The 20,285-nt window shown below is 35.3% G+C and overlaps 2 protein-coding genes across 4 annotated transcripts in view; both read right to left on the bottom strand.

Moving 5' to 3' along the window:
- LOC126765197 (protein diaphanous) overlaps positions 1 to 20,285 on the bottom strand; it is a 284,726-nt gene that overhangs the window by 27,293 nt on the left and 237,148 nt on the right. For 2 of the 3 annotated variants that reach the window (XM_050482800.1, XM_050482802.1), the window contains exon 5: positions 19,708 to 20,258. The exons of the other annotated variant lie outside the window; for it this stretch is intronic. In XM_050482800.1, coding sequence (XP_050338757.1) covers positions 19,774 to 20,258 — 485 coding nt within the window. In that variant the 3' untranslated portion in view covers positions 19,708 to 19,773. Of the gene's footprint in view, positions 1 to 19,707; positions 20,259 to 20,285 lie in introns of those variants that run through there. 3 annotated transcript variants of the gene reach the window in all.
- On the bottom strand, positions 3,039 to 4,469 carry LOC126765297 (E3 SUMO-protein ligase ZBED1-like). The gene has a single exon (XM_050483015.1). It carries the CDS (start codon positions 3,978 to 3,980, stop codon positions 3,054 to 3,056), a length of 927 nt encoding a protein of 308 aa, XP_050338972.1. The 5' UTR covers positions 3,981 to 4,469; the 3' UTR covers positions 3,039 to 3,053.

The following is a 20,285-nucleotide window of genomic DNA, read 5'->3' as shown; positions in this document are numbered from 1 at the left end:
CCATTATATAGTGACACTAATTTTTTGCTTGTTTACAACCTTTCTCTTATTTTATGAATAAATGGACTTTAACTAAACTTTGATATGGAATGAAAGTTATTTTTTCACTATTTAATATAAAATAAATGATTAGAAACAAATTAGAGAAGTGTTAGTGGATATAAAAGTTAAAAATATAAGTGTAAAATTCGGCTACTACTTATATATATTCCTGATCTGGAGGACCTCCTCTATCCGTACATACCCATTTTAACCCCGAAATCGGGGGATGCTCTTCGAAATCGCAGCCAAATTGCGCCCTTAAATGGTTTAATGTCTGTATCTTCCAATCTGCTGAAGCTATTTAAACGTCAATAGAAATATTATTTTTAAAAGTTCTTCATACGCTGTGAAAATTGTATAATCAGATAATAACCACGTCTACTCCCCATATAACGGTTATGTTGAAAACTACTGAAAGTGCGATAACACACTGACTAAATACGCCACAAGCATTAAACTTCACAACCAAAATGGTATGAAAGAGTTGTACGAGTATACGAGTAGATGTAGAAATTGGACAATATTAAATACATCTTTTGAAACAGATATTAAAAAAAACCACAAGATATATTCATTTTACAACAAATAAGCGTATGGTAGATTAATAGAACTAGGTATATGTAAACTTTATTGATTTACATTATAATCTAAATTTAGGCCCCTATTACGGGTTTCTTCCAACTGCATTTTGGTTGGAATTTTGAAATTCGGCATTATGATTTTACACTCAACCCGTAAAAAAAAACTTCGAATGAAGTGCTGAACACAATGAGCGCGACAGACTGCAGCAGCACGACAATGAACTAAAAATGGCGTCGTGAATCCTACTACATGAACATTTGTTAGAAGGCAGCGACATAGCAATGGCCGGCATGTACACAAAACAACGTAGTTGTCTATTTTGTATGTACACAATTTCGTTGTGCCCATACTTACATATACCAGTCACTTCAATGAAATTTTAATATTTTGTTTAAAGTGAAATTTTTTTTGAAGTTATACTTCTTATACGAGTTCGGAAAAGGTTGCGATAGATTCAGGTTGCGCAACCTTGCTCAATATGAATCTACGCAACCTTGTCTGCGAAGATGTTCGAGCAGCAAGCGAAGCGGTGACAATCGGCGATCGTTTGTTCGTTTCTTTCGGCACAGCTCGGATTTTCTACCAACAACACAATGTTGCCATGCTTATGCTGTTGTTGTTTTTGTAGAACAATGTTCAAATTTTTGGTTGGTGACATATTTCAATTAAAAAATCAATTCTGTTGGGCTTCGAACTACGCACCTCCAACGTCCTCGTCGTCACTTTCCAAGCGCTAACCACCAACACCACCATTGACACTTGAATTGCGTTGTCCTAATTATGATTTGGTTATGCAGAAAGAAATGTACAATGGATCGCCGATTGTTAACTCTTTCCTTGCTGCTGCTGCGCATATGTATGTTTGTATGCTTGTGCATTATTGAAGTTATACTGCTTTTTCTTTCCTTTGTCTTTCATTTCTGCGAATTCTCAACTATTTTATGTGACCTTTGGTTGAAATACTCTGCGTTGGTCCATTTTTTGGAAATCGACCTACGATGACGAAGTATTTTCGTTTTATCTGACAGCGTAAGGTTAATAAGTTCATTTCTAATTTTGTCTTATGGCATATTAGAAATGATGTTTCTTCGAAAATCATTCGCTTACAACGGATAAAACGACTTCTGAGTGGTGATTCTAATGAATGAATTCCTTTTGGTTGAAACGCTCTGCGTTGGCCGTTGAAAAGTTAAGACTATACTTCTCAGGATCATTCATTTCTTCAAAGAAATTAATGACATTTAGAAATATGCATATTTGCTTTATTTCGTTGTCATTTCCATATCCGTAGCAATAGAAGTTCTATGGCATAAGTAAAGTAATGGCCGCCGATTGTCACCCCTTGCCGCTGTAGCAGCTTCGCCTATGTGTACGCATATGTATGTTTGTATTAGTGATGGGCGATGTTGTGACTTTTAAAGAACACTGCTACTTGTGAGTGTGACTTTGTAGTAGCAGTGATTTTAAACTGTGACTGTGACTAGTATAAAAATTGTAACAGACATAGGCCAATGAAGTAGAACAAAATTGTTTCATTTTTTCATTTAGGTACAATGTACATATTTATTAGAATAAACAGAAATTAACATAGTTAATTCATTTTTAGAAAATCACCAAATATGAAGTATATACATAAAAGATAAAATTAAATAGTGTTAAAAATATTTACATTAAATGGAAAAGAAGACCAAAATATTATGTTTGTAAATATTTTCCATTTGTATTCTAAAACAACAATATTTCAGTATTCCTTTCGCTTAATCTTTACCGACGATCACATACAATTTGCCCCGCTTTGGGAAAAATTCTCCGCAAGGAACGGAGGAGGCTAAAACACATAAATACTTTTTGGCTAATTCTGCCATTTTAAGGTATCTGTATTTATTTTCAAGCCACCAATGAAATGGGTCGCAACTACGGGAAACCAGGCCATCTTCCAAATAGCGCTGAATTTCAATAATGGCTTTTGCTTCTACGCTACTATGTGGGTTATGTTCATTAGCGTATTTATCGAAAGAACTCCATATTGATACCGATTTTTCAATATTTTCTTCTGTTATTTCAGTCTGAAATTCTATTTCTTCCCCTCGCATATCTATTAGATAACGTTTTATAAGTTTTTTTGTGTTATGAGCTGCTGATTCATCAGTCAACGCCACTAATTTGAATCTGGGATCTAGAAAAGTAGCTACCGTAAGTGGATTACTGTGTTGTAAACTGCTAAGACGTTCCCTAATTCCATTTAAAAAAATTTCAATCACTTTTTGTATAGTGTTTGAAAATGTTTCAGTTCGCAAGGGTCTATACACATCTAATAGACCTTTTGCGATTGGTATTACCAGCGAACCTGTGCAATATGTTTCACCACTAATGCTTACTGTGGCATCTCGAAATGGTTTACAAATTTTGCACAAAGCAGCAACAGTCGCTCACTCGTCGCTGGTTAATATAGGTAAATTTTTATTTATAATTACCAAAGTACATTTCACCGCTTCCTCCAACTCCGAAAATCGCTCCAACATTGCCAGTGTGGAGTTCCACCTCGTTTCAACTTGTTGAATTAATTCTAGAGGTTCTTTACCGCTGTTGCGCTGGTAATTTTTAAATGCTTCATTCGCTGAAGTACTTTTCTTGAAGTGAGCAACTATTATTTTAACTTTATCAGTTACTTGTTCTACTTCAGGAATGCGTAATCCTTCTTTTACAATTAAATTAATTGTGTGAGCCATACATCCAAAATGCTTCCAACCTAACTTATTAATTATTGCACTTTTTATGTTACTAGCATTGTCCGATACAGCTAGCAATATTTTTTCGTTAATTTTCCAGTCACTTACGATTTGTTGTATCGCCTCACTTACGTTTTCAGCTGTATGATTTTGCCTCAGTTGGGATGACGATAAAAGCACTGACGTTAGTTCAAAATTTTCGGAGACATAATGTGCCGTTACAGCAAAGGAACTAGACGTGTTCCGCGATGTCCAACAATCAGTGGTAATGCAAAACTTTTCCCCGCTCCTAATCATTTCTCGCACCTTATGTTTACATTCCTCATACAATGCAGGAATCATTGATTTTGAAATCACATGTCTGCTAGGAATGTCATAAGATGGATTTAGGGCTGTTACAAATTCCCGAAAACCTTTGTCCTCAACTATAGAGAAAGGTTGCAAATCCACCGTAAAGAGCTGCAATAACTTGCTTGTTATTTCACTTTTTGATTTTAGCCGCGCGACATTTAAAATCTTAGTTTGAGTTAAAGGCCTTGGTAATGCAGTCGAAGTTGATGGAATATCCTCTTCAAAAGTAACAGGCGCATTTTGCGGCGCTGGCGTAATTTCCGACTGCAAAAACATTTTCACAATACCTATTTGATAATAACTTCAAAATTATATTACCATTTCCAATCGAACAGTAGGATGCCTCCGTTCCATATGTTTTTTTAAATTTGATGTTGACGTTATATACATATGATATTTTGGATTTACAAATATCACATTTTGCGAAAACAGCATCCACCTCTTTAAAATATTGCCACACATAACTTGTTTTGGTTCTTTTTGACACAGACATCTTTAATTTTTATTACGTATAAGCAAACTGATTTGTAACCGTTTCGTACAAAAATTAATGTAAACGATCCGTTATTTTTTAAGACGCACATTGTTAAAGTCACAATAAATATATTCTCTGAAGGATTTTTTTCAATATAAGGATACTCAATAGAAACTATTTAAAGTAAACGAAAACATACTTTTAAAAATATTTCGTTACTTATAAAATACTTTTTATAAGATTTTTTAAATTACAATATAAATTGATGCAATTTTAATATTAAAAGTTTTATAATTGGCTTTACTACAGCATTGAGGTTTCTATAATCAATTTAATTTAAACATAAGTATTACAGTTTAAAGATAAATTAACTTTTTTATGTTAACCAATTTCTACATATCTAAAATTGAGGAAAATTCATAGCTTTAATGAATATGAATTCATCACAGCCGCAATTTTTTATGTTCCACGGTGAATGCTATTTTGTCACAGTCGCAATTTTTTATGTTACACTGTGAATGCTATTTTGCAACAGTCGCAACTTTTTCATATGATACTGTGACTGCTACTTTGTCACAGTCGCAATTTATCATGTGATACTGTGACTGCTACTTTGTTCGTTAATTCCTGTCACTGCTACTTTAGGAAATTTGTCACAACTGTGACCAGTGATTTTTAAGTAGCAGTGACAAAGTCACAGGTACTCAAATATTTGCCATCTCTAGTTTGTATGCTTGTGCATTATTCGGCAATGTATGCAAATATATGTACATATAAGTATATATGAATGTATGAACAAGTCAATGCGCGCACATGTAATAAGTATATTAATAAGTGATGAAAAATTTCTGAACGCGCGCATGCGTTTACATCAGTGTTCCCAACTTAGGGGTTTTCCCCCCAGATTTAGGGGGTAAATATGTGAGATGGGATTTTTTTAGGGGTTTAAAATTTTTAGGGATATTTTCAGGGATTTTTTGACTCTTTAATATTTTTAAATTGATAACATTATTATTTTTTGTTTTATAAGATAAATATAAAAATGGCTGTGGTGTAAACCAATGTAGCCAACAGAGACATTAATATTTATTTCTCGACCTACCGACTTCTAACGATATCTAGTTCGTAATTCTACAACCACTCTGTGGTGACTGGCGGCAATACTGGCGCCACTGGCGGTTATTTTAAAACCTGTGCATATGGTGGCGTGTGTTGGTATGTTTGACATTACCTTACGACAGTTGTTATTTCAATTTTGGTTTGTATTGGGTGTCGAAAATAAATTTGTTAAAGATGCCGAAGGACAATAAAAATAAGAAAACGTACAGTCAAAAGTACACGAAGATTTGGGAAACAGATCCAGAACTAAAAGGTAAATAGATTTCATTGCATGTTTGTAATTTATAAATGATCAAGACAAATAATTCAATTCAATATTTATGATTTTTTATTAGAGTACCATAGGCGTCATCTAACTACTGCTGTACGGCAGTACTCGTTCTTCAATAAAATTAAAAAAGGTTTTGTTTTTTATTTAGTTAGGTATACAGGTAGTTGTTAGAGTGGGTGATCTGGTCAGCGGTGGTGGTGATATTTGACATGTTATGACTTTTTCAAAATTTATTTCGGGCTTAGACATAATGCATACTTGAACAATGTTCTGTTCAGACTAACTCAACGTTGCTCAACGTTGGCCAACGCTGAGTTTTGACGTGCATCGCTGCTTAAACTTGGCATCTCGGACACAGTTGCATCGATAAATGTGTGATCAGTTTCTGAGCCCGCCATTTTAAAAAAGTTGATTTAATAAGATCCACATTGTATATGATGAGCATCATAGTCATTAGTCTGAATAGAGCCAGTATTTAATTTTATAAAAATTGATTGTTTTTTTTTTCAAATCATTTTATGCTTTGGCTGCTTTGGTCTTTTCAGATATTAAATGAGTAGTGTTGGTGTTGCCATGATTGAATGTTTCCCTATCTTTTCACCAAAATCAAAGCATGTTGTGATTATATTTCCCAACTATGCATGTGTCATTCAATTGATAATTCAATAAAATTATTTATAATTTATGTTTTTATTGCAGATTGGCTTGCACCAGATATTAACAGTGAGTCATCGGCGACCTGTAAATATTGCCGTGTAGTTTTAAAAGCCCACAAAAAAGACCTGGTTAATCACGCTAAAACTGAAAAACATAAAAAAGCCACAGCCTGGGAAAAATCAGCAAAAGCATGTAAATCTATTTCTGAAGTATATAAACCTGTCTTGTCAGAAAGCATGAAAATTGCCGAGTTGAAAATCGCTACCTTATCGTTGAGCACTGTTCTTTGTTGACTGTAGATCATTTAATTAGTATACTCCCTCAATTAGATCCTTCATCAGATGGTCTAAAAAACTTAAAAATTCATCGAACTAAGTGTTCAATGCTAATAAAAAATGTACTTGGTCCATCAATGCTCGAAGCTTTGATTGAAGATATAGGAGATTTTCCGTACTCCATTATAATCGATGAAAGTACTGATCTTTCTACTCAAAAAGTGTTATGCATTATGATTCGCTTTCCTTCACACAAGGCAAAGCAAGTTGTTACAACTTTTTATCGAATAATACAGATAATTGAATGTGATGCAAAAAGTGTGCATGAAGCAATTGTCAATCAACTGAAAGAGGATGGCATAAAAATTGAAAATATGATCGGAATCGGCGTTGATGGAGCAAACGTTATGGTTGGTAAACATAACTCGGTGACTGCTATTTTTAAAAGAGAACTGCCTGATTCAATTGTTGTCAAATGTGTTTGCCACTCTTTGCATTTATGCGCGGAAAAGGCGGCTGAGTCATTACCACGCCAATTAGAATTTCTTGTAAGAGAAACCCATAACTGGTTTTCGTACAGTCCTAAACGTTTGGACTATTACAGAAAATTATATGAAACCATGAATAATAATACTGATCCGAAAAAACTCCAAGGACTTAGCGGAACTCGCTGGCTCGCTCGTTATCAAGCTATCAACACAATATTGGAGCAGTGGGAGGAATTAAAGCTGTTTTTTTCTATTGCAAAATCTGATGACAAATGTTACATGGCTGAACAGCTTTATGATATCATGCGGCGGCTTCCTTTTAAAGCGTTATTGATTTTTTTACAAACCGAATTAAAACATGTGACGCAATTAAACTTACTTTTTCAAAGTAACCATGCTGAACCTGTCAAATTGTTTGAGAATTTGTTTTTGTTATACAAATATTTGCTTAAACGACTTGTTGTTCCTTCACAATTGGAAAAATTGGTGGACTCTGAACTGGTAGAATATAATTTCCAGGAACATCTGATGCATACAGCTTCAATGTATTTTGGTTTTGATTTTCATACCATATCTCAAGAACTTGAGGAAAAGGATCTGTTGGATGTCAGGGAACGATGCAAGACCTTTTTATGTTCTCTGGCCAAGCAGATTCAGAAAAAACTTCCGGATAATTTATCATTGTTGAAAACTGTTGCTGATTTGCACCCAAGAGTTGCTACATCTCAAGTCAAACCCGATATAAAACCAATATTAAATTACATTCAGCGAACTCATATATATGGTAAAAAAAATGACATCGAGTCTGAGTGGAACCAATTAAGCAATAAAATTTGGACAAATACCTCTTCTTCAGCTGGTTTTTATTTTTAAGTGTATAATGACTGTGATGCAGCTGGCTGTAAACGTTTTGAAAATATCTCAAAATTCGGATTAGCATTTGCCACTGTTCCAATTTCAAACGCTAGTGTAGAACGTGCATTCTCCGTCTATAATGTCATAAAAAATAAGTTGCGGAATAGACTATCCATTAAAATGTTGCAAAGCATCTTGATGGTCCGATTTACATTAAATCGAAATGGTGGATCGTGTACAACATTTAATCCATCCAATAAAATGTTAAAACTGTTTAATGTCAATATGTACGATTTCCAAAAATGTGAATCTTCAGATGAAGAAGAAATATTTCATATATTAAATAATTTACAATAAAAAGACTTTTGAAACATATTACAACATATTATTTCTACAACATTATGTATTTATATTTACAGTAGACGCTCTATAAAGTTTCGTTTTTAAAAGTTTCCTTCCCCTCAAATTTGTTCCCCACTCTATTTCATACACTCAAAGGAATTGAGAGGAAATGCACATTATCATTGGCTATTGGTTACAAATCTCTTAACCAAACCTCTAAAAGTCCGTTTTTAAAAGTTACGCTACTCCCGAAAGCGTAACTTTATAGAGCGTCTACTGTAAATATTTTTTAGGGGGACAACTCAATAATTAAGGCGATTTTAGGGGTTTTTGACACAAATTTAAGGATAAATATTTTTGAGAGTTGGTAACACTGGTATACATACACTCATATGAGCATGTGCAGATACACAAGATAGGATAGAAGATGTATGCCTTTTAACATCGTATACTATACAAATAAATATTTTTCTTACTAATAGAAATTAAATTTATCACAGCAATATACATAATATACATATACATAATATTTCTGTGATAAATTAAATTTATATTAGTAAGAAAAATATTTATTTGTATAGTATACGATGTTAAAAGAAAAAAATTTAAAATTTATTCTGTCGAGATTCGAACCTGAGACCTCAGGTATCATCTTGACTTTCCAAACGAAGCGCTTACCACCAACACCACCATTGACACTTAGGTTACGCTGACTTAAGTATGATTTGGTTATGCATGTACATAAGAAACATACGATGGTTCTAATAATTTTGTTTAAGTATAGAAATATGCTTTTGTAGAACATTTGCTTTCGCAAACATACAGACAAATGTGCAAACGACATAATATGTATATGTATGTATGTATGATTGTTTCGCATTTTGCTTCTACGCCGGTCAAATTTCTATACAAAAATCGGCTGAAATGTGTGAGAAAATAAAATATGGACAACTAGGGCAAATAATTTTTAAAAAACTTATTGATAATTAAATATAAATGAAAATACATGTAAATTTACTTAAATTTATTGAAACTTCGTTTCGCATTTTTCGGCACTTTCAAATTAATTAATATAAGTAAAATTCACGACTTAACCCGCACACGTCTTATTCGCGCAAAATTTCCAACTTTATGAAAATTGGCCCAATTATTGACACTTGTCTTAATATACAAAATTGGGCCAAAACGAAACAATGAAATACATAATTACTTTTGCATGTCAATATGGAAATGCCGACGGCAAAACACAAAGGCATATATTGCACATATGTACATATGTACATAGTACATACATACAAGCGATTTCTTGGATGAAAGCAAAAATTGAAGCATGAGAAATTGAAATGCCGACGGCAAAACGAAATTGCTTACATTCGTACATTGCGTATGAATCATGAAAATATCATCATAATGTTTAGGTAAATCTTTTATATATTTAAAATGAGTTATTATAAAATAAGATCACATATTCAATTAAAAATAAATTCTGTTGGGATTCGAACCTACGTGCTCGGCGTCACTTTTGAAGCGCTTACCACCAACACCACCATTGACACTTGAATTGCGTCGTCCTAATTATGGTTTGGTTATGCTGCTGCAGCGCATATGTATGTTTGTATGCTTGTTCATTATTGAAGTTATACTGCTTTTTCTTTCCTTTGTCTTTCATTTCTGCGAATTCTCATATGCCCTTTTGTTGAAATACCCTGCGTTGGTCCATTTTTTGGAAATCGACCCGCAATGACGAAGTATATCGTTTTATCTGACACCGTTAGGTTTAAGAAGTTCATTTCTAATTTTGTCTTGTGGCATATTAGAAATGATGTTTCTTCGAAAATCGTTCGCTTACAACGGATAAAACGACTTCTGAGTGGTGATTTTAATGAATAAATTCCTTTTGGTTGAAATGCTCTGCGTTGGCCGTTGAAAAGTTAAGACTATACTTCTCAGGATCTTTCATTTCTTCAAAGAAATTAATGACATTTAGAAATATGCATATATGTAAAATAACGTCAGGTTTGTTAGAGCTTTGAATAATTTTACATTTTACATATTAGTGGCTTCACCACTCTACCTCATCGCTCTACTGTCAACTCTACTGTCGTCCTACTGCCGTTGGCAAATATACCGATATATTAAAGTTAGTGTAGTCGTGCAGCTGTCAAAATATCTGTGTCCATAAGAACGTGTGTATTTTAATACTTGACAGATGCCATTTGCAGTCTGTCGCGCTCATTGTGTTCAGCACTTGAAGTGCTGGCAAACTTCAAGTTTTTTTTGGTATAACGGTTTTCAACTCTGTGTCAGTGGGGTGGACAAGAGTATCAACAATGAACAGTTTTTATAACAAATCAATAGAAAGGTGAAACATTTGTTGAGATCGTGAAGTAAAATACCGGTATTGCAATTTGGAAACATTAGAATAAAATTAAGGAATTCCTAGGAATATAAAGGGTCTTCAGACCGAAATTGTTACTCTGGTAATTCACTTGTTGATACTTCGTTAAAACACTTAACTGTGAACATACTTTTCGCTTTACCTCCGTAGTGGGTTATTCCAAAACAGCTTATTCAATTTTTTTAAATACTTAGTTTTGAAAAATCAAATCAATAGTGGAGAAATATAATAGCTACCTGAAAAGGAAGCAATCAGAACCTCTAAAAGAGAACAAACAGGAGAGCAGTTCACAAAAAAGGAATCGCTCTACTACAGAAACGCCAGAAACTCTGCCTAAAAAACCGAGGCGGAGTGAAGGCGAACACAGTAGCGCAACAGCGGCGAGGCATTTCTGCTATGTAGCAGATAGGGATACCCTGCAAGTGGCCATCATAAATGGTAATTCCTCCTCTCCGAGCACGGTACAGACAGATAAACCTGCGGCACTCGAAGAGTGCTACAGCGAATATGACAACCCTCATGAACGAGGGGGGCATCAACATCAGCCTAGTACAGGAGCCCTGGGTCAGAGAAGATACCACTGAAGGGCTAAACAGCAGCAACTATAACCTGTTTTACACACGGAACAAAGGTGAACCTAGAGCATGCACTCTTATCAATAAAAGTATAAATGCATTTCTTTATCCTAATTACAGCACAGCAGGTATGATAGTGGTAAAGGTGGAACAGAAGAAAAGCCCTTCTTCTTGGTCTCGGTTTCGGTCTACTTGGCCCATGATGAAGACATACCACCGGCTCCGCTCATCAGACTAGTAGAGGAGAACAGGAAAGAAGATGTTCTAATAGGGTGGGATGCGAACGCAAGGCAAGGTTGGAATCAGCAAAACTACGGACATAGTGCAATCTTAAACAAGCTCACCATTAATAAATCAGACTACATTCTCCCAAAGCTGGATTTCAATAGACACTTCCAGGTAAGGATACCATCTAGACGAGAATGGAGAAGAGGTTCAATAGGAAAGGAGGATACTATATCAGTCTATACCGATGGGTCCAAAATGGACTGCGGAGTATGCACGAGGGTATTCTCCGCTGATCTAGGCATATCTCTCTCTATACGTCTACCGAACACGGCTAGCATCTTCCAAGCAGAAGTACTAGACATAAAAAAAAGCCTGCGAAGCTCTATTAGAAAACCACGGGAATATACATAAATCAACTATATTTACGGATAGCCAGGCTGCGCTCCTCGCCTTGTCTTCACCCATGACAAATTCCAGCGTAGTTAACAACTGCAAGAGAGCACTAAGCTCAATAAAAGACAAGCTCCAACTAAACTTTATCTGGGTTCCCGACCACAGGAACATTTTCGGTAACGAAAATGCAGACGAGTTGGCAAAGGCAGAAGCTTTCCTCAACGAATCCGAAGCGGAGCTCATACCAAGCCCGCTAGGATCAATCAAAGGAGAGATCAATAGACAATTTCAACAAGTTGCAAATAACAGGTGGAAAAACATTACAAAATGCGCCATAACTAAACCATTATGGCCGACATAAGTATGACAGGGAACCAACGACTTACTAAATAGGTCAAGAAAAAGTATTTACAGAGTAACAGCTACCACAACAGGGCACTGGCCATTTGGGGAACGAATGCCCAGCTCTAGCACAGATCCGACACAAAACACTTGGAATCCATCAAGCACCAAACCTTGGATGGATTTCCACTAAAAGCATATCGGAAATAAGTAGTTTGATCGAAACCTCAAAATGGTTTGAGAGAGGAAGTGAAACGTAATAGCAGATACAGGAGGTTCTACGAACAGTGTATCAAAATTGCACATCAAGTGCTAATTGAGCCCGATAGGGCTGCACTTCTACCTACCTACCTAGTTTTGAAAAATTTGTCAAAATCTATTTTGTAGTGGACAACAAATGTATTTTTTTGCAATGAATCAAGTTAACTTTTGAGGCCGAGTGATGTTACTTTGGTCCTCTTCAATTAAGGTTCGTATCCAGCTCTCAAGTAATTGCTCAAGAAAAAAAATACATTATTTCTTCAAGTAATTTTGACAGCTGGTTGCGCATTGTGAATGATCATCCATGTACGTGTGTAGTAATATAAATATTTTCCTTGCGATTTAAGGAGTTTTGTTGATGATTGGTAAGTTTTATACAACATTTCAAAATGAAATAAACTTCATAATAATGATTTTAACTAATTTAGGATGAATTTAACGATTACTTTGAACTTCCTTCACGAAACAATTGTTGATTTCATCACCAATCATCAACATTATTTAAACGCGAAGAAAAAATTTATGTTGCTACACACATACATACATACATATTACGCACAAAGTTTATTTTCTTTGTTTATTCTCTCTTGCTCTTCTAATGTGGACCATTCACAATGCGTAACCTGCTGTCAAAATTACTAGAAGAAATTATGCATTTTTTTTCTTGAGCAATTACTTGAGAGCTGGATACGGACCTTTCTTCGCAAAACCAGGTTTGCCATATTCGCATTTTATTGAAAAAATGTATTAAAATTAGTACTAGATTTCTTTAGAGCTGCATAATAGCACAAGTAAATTTATCGCAGGAAAGTTTCTTGACCGTTTCTTAAGCGGTTTTTTATATGAAGTTTTTACATTTCTTGAACTGGATACTAAGCTTTATTTGCATCTTGCGGTGTGCACATCTTACAAATATTATCAGGTTTTGTAAGAGCCATAGAGCACAACCAGCAAGGAAATAAAGAGTTGGTGGTAAGGTTCCTTCATCTCATTTAATAAGCTCTTAAGTAATTGCCCAAGAAAAACAATTAATTATTTCTTGAGCTGAAGTCAAGTAATTTTGACAGTAACGCATTGTGAATGATCCTTATTAGAAGAGCAAGAGAAAATAAACTTATGTATGTAAGTATATAAATATTTTCATTGCAATTTAAGGAATATGAATGAAGATTGGAAAGTTTTATACAAAATTTCAAAATTAATTAAATTTCATAATGATTTTACTTATTGTAGGATGCATTTAATGATTACTTTGATTTTCCTTCAAGAAACAATTGTTGATTTCATCTTTCTTCGCAAAACCAGGATTGCCATATACGCATTTCATTGAAAAAATGTATTAAAAATTAGTATTATAGCTCTGACAGACGAGCAAAATTAATGCGCCTTAAGCTAATGCGCATTGCAATTTTATGGTGACAGACGGCAGACTTGTGCATTTAGACAGCTGATAGTGAAATTTGTTTATTAAAAAAAAAAAGTGAAATAAAAATGAATAAGATAAATTATAAATAAATAAATAAATAAATATAAAAGTATTAAAATTTGTTTTTGTTAATATACCTGCACATAATTTAATTAGCAATATAAAACTGCTTACCTCTGATGCTGTAAACGCAAAGGAGACGCAGACTTCAAGCGAAATCTGTCAAAAAATAGCAAAAATCGGCAATTTTTGAGCAGTGTTGCCTACTCAAATTTGGTAAATTCAGCTAAATGCACGAAATTTTTGTGCATTACAAACTTGCATTAACATGGGTCAAATACGCAAGTAAATGTAAATTAAGACCGTTAATACATATTAGCGCTGTCGTCTGTCAGGGCTATTACATTTCTTTAGAACTGCATACTCCCTTCCTGCGTTAAATTTTCTTGACCATTTCTTAAGAGTTTTTTATATGAAGTTTTTACATTTCTTGAGAGCTGTAAACGTTAATTAAAACCCATTTAATTGTCAATACATTTTTGGCTTAGTTGGTGTTAGGAAATTCGAATGGATTTCTGTGACCACGAAGGCTTTTTCTTTGGCACAACAAATCAGTTTTGGCCTTAACATTTTTGTCAACGTAATATAATTCGAAACTAATATCCATTTTAATAATTATTCACCTCTTTGTGAACAATAATTCAATTGTTTTGATTTTTCGTTTAGAAATTTGCAGCTATTTAAGGGAGAGGCTAGGGTTTCAAGATAAAAAATAGACTTTTTTGCGAATTTATTTCTTAAATATTGATTGAATAATTTTATTCAAACCTTTTGTACATTATTGAGCTCACTTTTAACAGTACAGTATAATATTTTCATATAGAAATATTGAAGCATAAGTCGGTATTCGTTTGGCTTCAGAAAATTTCATGGCACAATTGATCAATATAATAGGGTAGAACACTTCATAACTGATGCTATGGAAAATATTAAATACTGTTCTGCTGTGTTCCTAGATGTCCACCAAGCATTTGACAAAGTCTGGCATCTAGGCCTATTATTCAAATTAAAGGAAAAACTACCAATGCCCTCTTTATTTAGAGCATTCACCACCTGACTTTTCTGTCAGTGTGGAGTCAGAGTTGATCACTGGAAGTTCTGCTGTATAAATATTGTAGAGCACAGGGGCGAGTACACTGCCTTGGGCCACGAGTAGACAGATCACAAATCCGACTCAGCATCACGGCATCTCACGTAGAACGTCCGGCATTGGTAGTTTTTCTTTTAATTTAAATACCAGGTCTAGATGCCAGACTTTGTGAAATGCTTGGCGGACGCCGTTTGTGCAAGTAAGGCTTTATCAGCAAATAATAAGGCATTGGTAGTTTTTCTTTTAATTTAAATACCAGGCCTAAATGCCAGACTTTGTGAAATGCTTGGCCAAGGAACACAGCAGAGCGCAGTATTTATTATTTTCCATAGCATCAGTTATAAACTGTTCTACCCTATTACATTGATCAATTGTACCATGAAATTTTCTGAAACCAAATTGATAATTTCGGAATAAGCTGATTTTCTTCCAACACTGGCAAAAGTTTACGTATAAATATTCTTTCAGATACTTTCGAGATAATTAGCAGTAGACTAATTGGTCGATAAGAATTAACTAGTTGTACAGGTTTTTCGGGTTTAAGAATTAAAATAACCTCAGCACGTTTCCAATGCAATGGGAGCAACGTTGAAGTGCAAAGCTTCCCAGACATACTCACGCATTTCGGTCTCTCCATTTTAGTAATTATTCATCTTATTTTTTATGTCTGCAAATGCGTCTCGCTTCCCTCTTCAAATATCGCTATCTATCCCAACCCGCACGAGTTATGATCGATTGTTAAGTTGCGAGGTAGACAGTCAGTTTTCTCTCCGTGACGACACGGAACTCCTCATCGTACCAGCTGTTCTTTTGCATTTTCCGAAAACCAATGGTCTCGGTTGTTCGCCAGGCGCGAATTTGACATCTTGGTCACAACGTCTTACTCTTCCGTTGGGGTGTGGGCGCAAATCAGCGATATGTTAAAAAACTTCGCTTTGATGCGAATTGTGGCTAGACGTTCATCCACAGGAGTGAGTCCCACACCGAACTTGCGCTCCTTTATATGACCACCGTAGTAAATTCCACAAGATCTACTCTCCTCAGTCCTTGTCCAGTCCAACGCATTTATTGGACAGTGGTGATGTCAGCCTTTATTTTCACGAGGACATCAACCAGCTGAGCAGCAGCACCTTCCCAATTAAGTGACCGGACATTCCAGGTGCATGCGGTCTCTCATCCAAGGCTTGTTGTTCTTTTTCATTGGGTGCGTTTTTTACGAGGGTAAAAAGGTTTTTTAAACCCAGCTCACAACCCTGTGGAGGGTGCGTTTTTCCTTCTCACTTTAGCTCGCCTAAACGGATGTTCATTGGCTACCTAAAGGATACTTGGTCAAAGATCGAAAGTCGTGAGCTGCTTGAGCCATATGTAACAGAATCTTTTCTGGCCAGTCCCAAGTGAATGGCGATCAGAGAATCCTTTTGGATTGCTCCTTTCAATTCCAAAAATATATGGTGTTGAGCCCCATAGGCATATGCTTTCCTTAATAGAATGCCCCATAGATTCACTTTCCAAAAATCGTCGATAAGACGCAGCTCTTTGAATTGGTGCGTTATTGTGTTGAAAAGTTCACGTTTTACCCAAAAATTGGTTACCAAGCTTCACTAACACGTTATCCAGAAGCTCCACGTAATTTTCTGTGTTAATTTTATTTAACGCAAAACAAATTGGGATATTATCATGAATTCCAAATACGACCCATATAATAATTCTTTTATTAAAAGTGGTCGGCCTAATCGAGGTGTTTTACCATAGTTTTAGGGTTCCCTAAGACACTTTTGGATCGCATTCTTATTTCTTTTCATCCTCGTTACAATTTTGCATATGGATAGTTCTTCGAATGCCAGCTCTTTAAAACTATTTCTCAATAGTTCACGTTTTACCCAAAAATTTTACTTATAACACGTTATCCAGAAGCTCCACGTAATTTTCTGTGTTAATTTTATTTAACGCAAAACAAATTGGGATATTATCATGAATTCCAAATACGACCCATATAATAATTCTTTTATTAAAAGTGGTCGGCCTAATCGAGGTGTTTTACCATAGTTTTAGGGTTCCCTAAGACACTTTTGGATCGCATTCTTATTTCTTTTCATCCTCGTTACAATTTTGCATATGGATAGTTCTTCGAATGCCACCGTATAAGACTATTTCTCAATAGTGAGTTTGGTACCGCGTGGAATTTCTATATAAAAGTTGATTTGAGGCACGCACTGTATGGTGATTAATTTTGTATTTGAGACTTAGAATAAATTGCATTAAGTGCAGTATTATTACTGGTACTTTAGCAGAGATCTAATCCGAAATGTTTGCTGCAGTTACTGCAGTACAGTTAAAATCTTGAATGTTTTAAACATTTGTATGTATACAGCTTATTTCTATTTTATTTGGAATTGCAAACATACAATAGGTCCACACAATAGGTCGAACTTTTTCCATTTTTATGAAAATTCTTAAATATTTACTTCAAATATAATATTATTGATATCTTTTTGTCTCTTGTCTCTAAAATACACATTCAAACATAATTTATAGCCTTCATATCGTATTCTTACAAATACCCCACTTTTTAAACTCCGCCACTTTAGAAGAGTTCTCGATTTTGAAGTTTTAATGATTTCGAAATTAGCGCCGTCTATGGTATTAGTCGACCAGGAAGGCCGGACGAACTTCAAAGTTATGATAAAGCCGTTAACGTGAGAAAAATTAAAGAAAATCCGCTTCAGAAATTAATCAAAATCTCACTTTGAATGCTGGAATACGTGACAGCGAAGAAACTGTACGTATGACGCTTATAGCTTTTGGCTATAAATAGCGCACTCCATGAATAAAGCAGTAAATTTTAGTAACGAAGCGAAATTCAACATATTTGGATCTGATTATGGCAATAAAGTTTGGCGAAAAGTGAATTTCGAAATGCAAAGGAAAAACACAAAATATTCCGTTAAGGACGGGGAGATGGAAATCTACCGCTATGGCACTGTATGTGTGCAATTTGTGTCGGAAACATACAGGTTATCGCTGATAAAATGGATCACCGGTAATATATTCGAATATTAAAAGATAATTTAAATGTTGGGAGAGATAAATTCAGACTTTCCGGTCGTAGCATATTTCAATAGGACAACAACCCAAAACGTACAGCTCACAAGACAAAACTGTGAATATTGTACAACAAAAGTTTTAGGACCGCCCCCTCACTCAGTCCTCGGATTTTAATCCGACGCATAATTTTCTATCTCTGAATCCATGTGAATTCGAAACTTTTGTTACCAGACCTAATTTTGCATTTTGACATTTCGAAATAAGCTGGATAGGAGAAAATATTTAAATTTTGATAAACAAAACTGAAATCTTTTATAGTTAAATTAAATTTACGAACAAAATATGAATCCGCTAACTGCCACTTTAGGAATTTTCATAGCAATTTCATATCTTTTCCAAAAAAAAAAGTAAGTATGTAGGTCTACAACTTTGCTTCCGCCGTTTCCCAATAGATGTCTCTAGGGTCAAGCACTGGTCGATTAAATCGTTTTATATCGATCTTGAACATTTGTGTCAACACTAACCCAAAAAAATATTTGTAGAGATCTATTTGCATCCCAAACTTATTCTCAACTGGAAATGTCACTTTTTGAGCCGAATTCTCGACAATTGCGGGAAATTTTGCTTTTCTTTTTTAATTCCAAGAAAAGTGTGGCTGAGACTCATCGAATGCTTTCGGATACATACGGTGAGGCGAATACATTCATGTGGCGAATGGTTTAAACGTTTTAAGAATGGTGATTATGAAGTCGAAGACTGTCGTGGTGGTGGAAGGGAGAAGATTTTCGAAGATGCTGAATTGAAAGCATTACTCGACTAAGATGCGTTTCAAACCCAAGAGGAATTGGCCGAATCGTTGCATGTGACACAACAAGCCATATCAAAACGCCTCAAAACCATGGGGATGATTCAGAAACAAGGAAACTGGGTTCCTTACGACTTGAAACCAAGAGATGTTGAACGACGCTTCTTTGCATGTGAACAGCGGCTTCAAAGGCACAACCGAAAGGGATTTTTACATCACATTGTAACTGGCGACGAAAAATGGGTCCCCTACGATAATCCTAAGCGAAGAAAGTCATGGGGAAAGCCTGGACATGCCTCCACGTCGACGACAAAACCGAACGTTCACGGCGCCAAGGTCATGCTCTGCATTTGGTGGGACCAGCTGGGGGTGATATATTATGAACTGTTAAAGCCAAGTAAAACCATCACAGGAGATCGATACCGAAAGCAATTGATGCGTTTGAGCCGAGCATCAAAAGAAAAACGGCCACAGTACGAGGAAAGACACAATAAAGTCATTCTCCAGCTTGACAATACTTGGCCTCACGTCGCAAAGGTGGTCAAAAAATATTTGGAGACGCTGAAATGGGAGATCTTACCCCACCCGTCGTATTCTCCAAACGTTTCTCCATCTGACCACCACTTGTTCCGATCGATGGCACACGGTCTAGCTAACGAGCACCTCAGTTCTTATGAAGAAGTCAAAAATTGGATTGATACTTGGATCGACTCGAAAGATTAGGAGTTCTTTCGTCGCGGAATACGCATGCTGCCAGAAAGATGGTCAAAAGTAGTAGCTAGCGACGCCCAATATTTTGAATAAAATTTTTGTAACCGTTTTAATACAATAAAGCCTTAAATTTACAAAAAAAAAAAAAAACGGCGGAAGCAAAGTTGTAGACCAATATATGAACAAATTTCTTCGCCAACATAAGTTTATTAAGTTAACTATACATAATTTCGCAAAAAGGTTAAAAGGATTACTAAATGTTATGTTTTTTCTGCAGAGAGTTATCGTTTGCAAAACTTTCGCAAGCTACAAAAGCACTTGTACCGACGCGTGTTCTTGATCGGCTTCTACTAAGTTGGGCTCGTCGTTCAGCGCCTGAAGGTCGGGGCCGCCTTTGTCTTTGATTACGATTTCCGAAAGCAGTTCCTGTTTGTAAGGCTTCTAATAAACTGTCCATTACTCCTTCCTGGGTTTGCGTAGAATCCATGTCAACAAGTGCTAATTTAAGTTGTTGCCGTTCTAATTGCTCGCGAAGCAACCGTTCTCGAGCATCTTGTAACCTCCGTTTCTTATTCTCTTCTTCTCTTTGGTGTATATTCTCTTGTTGTGCTAGTATAAAGGCATCTTTAAATGTTTTGATATCGGTAAAAAACTCTTCCATTGAATATTTGTTATGGTCAAATGAAAAGTATTCTCCCAAATCCTTGTACAATTTTTCCATTTGAACTTGCATTTTCCCTAAAAACAAAAAAAAAAAAATAATAA

This window comes from Bactrocera neohumeralis, unplaced genomic scaffold (assembly GCF_024586455.1).
Source record: "Bactrocera neohumeralis isolate Rockhampton unplaced genomic scaffold, APGP_CSIRO_Bneo_wtdbg2-racon-allhic-juicebox.fasta_v2 cluster10, whole genome shotgun sequence".
NCBI lineage: Eukaryota > Metazoa > Arthropoda > Insecta > Diptera > Tephritidae > Bactrocera > Bactrocera neohumeralis.
Note: the sequence above shows the minus strand (reverse complement) of the source record. Positions and strands in the feature narration are given on the sequence as shown.

Bases quoted from the DNA above. Each gene is read 5' to 3' on its own strand.
- LOC126765297 (XM_050483015.1), bottom strand. From the start codon at position 3,980: ATGTTTTTGCAGTCGGAAATTACGCCAGCGCCGCAAAATGCGCCTGTT.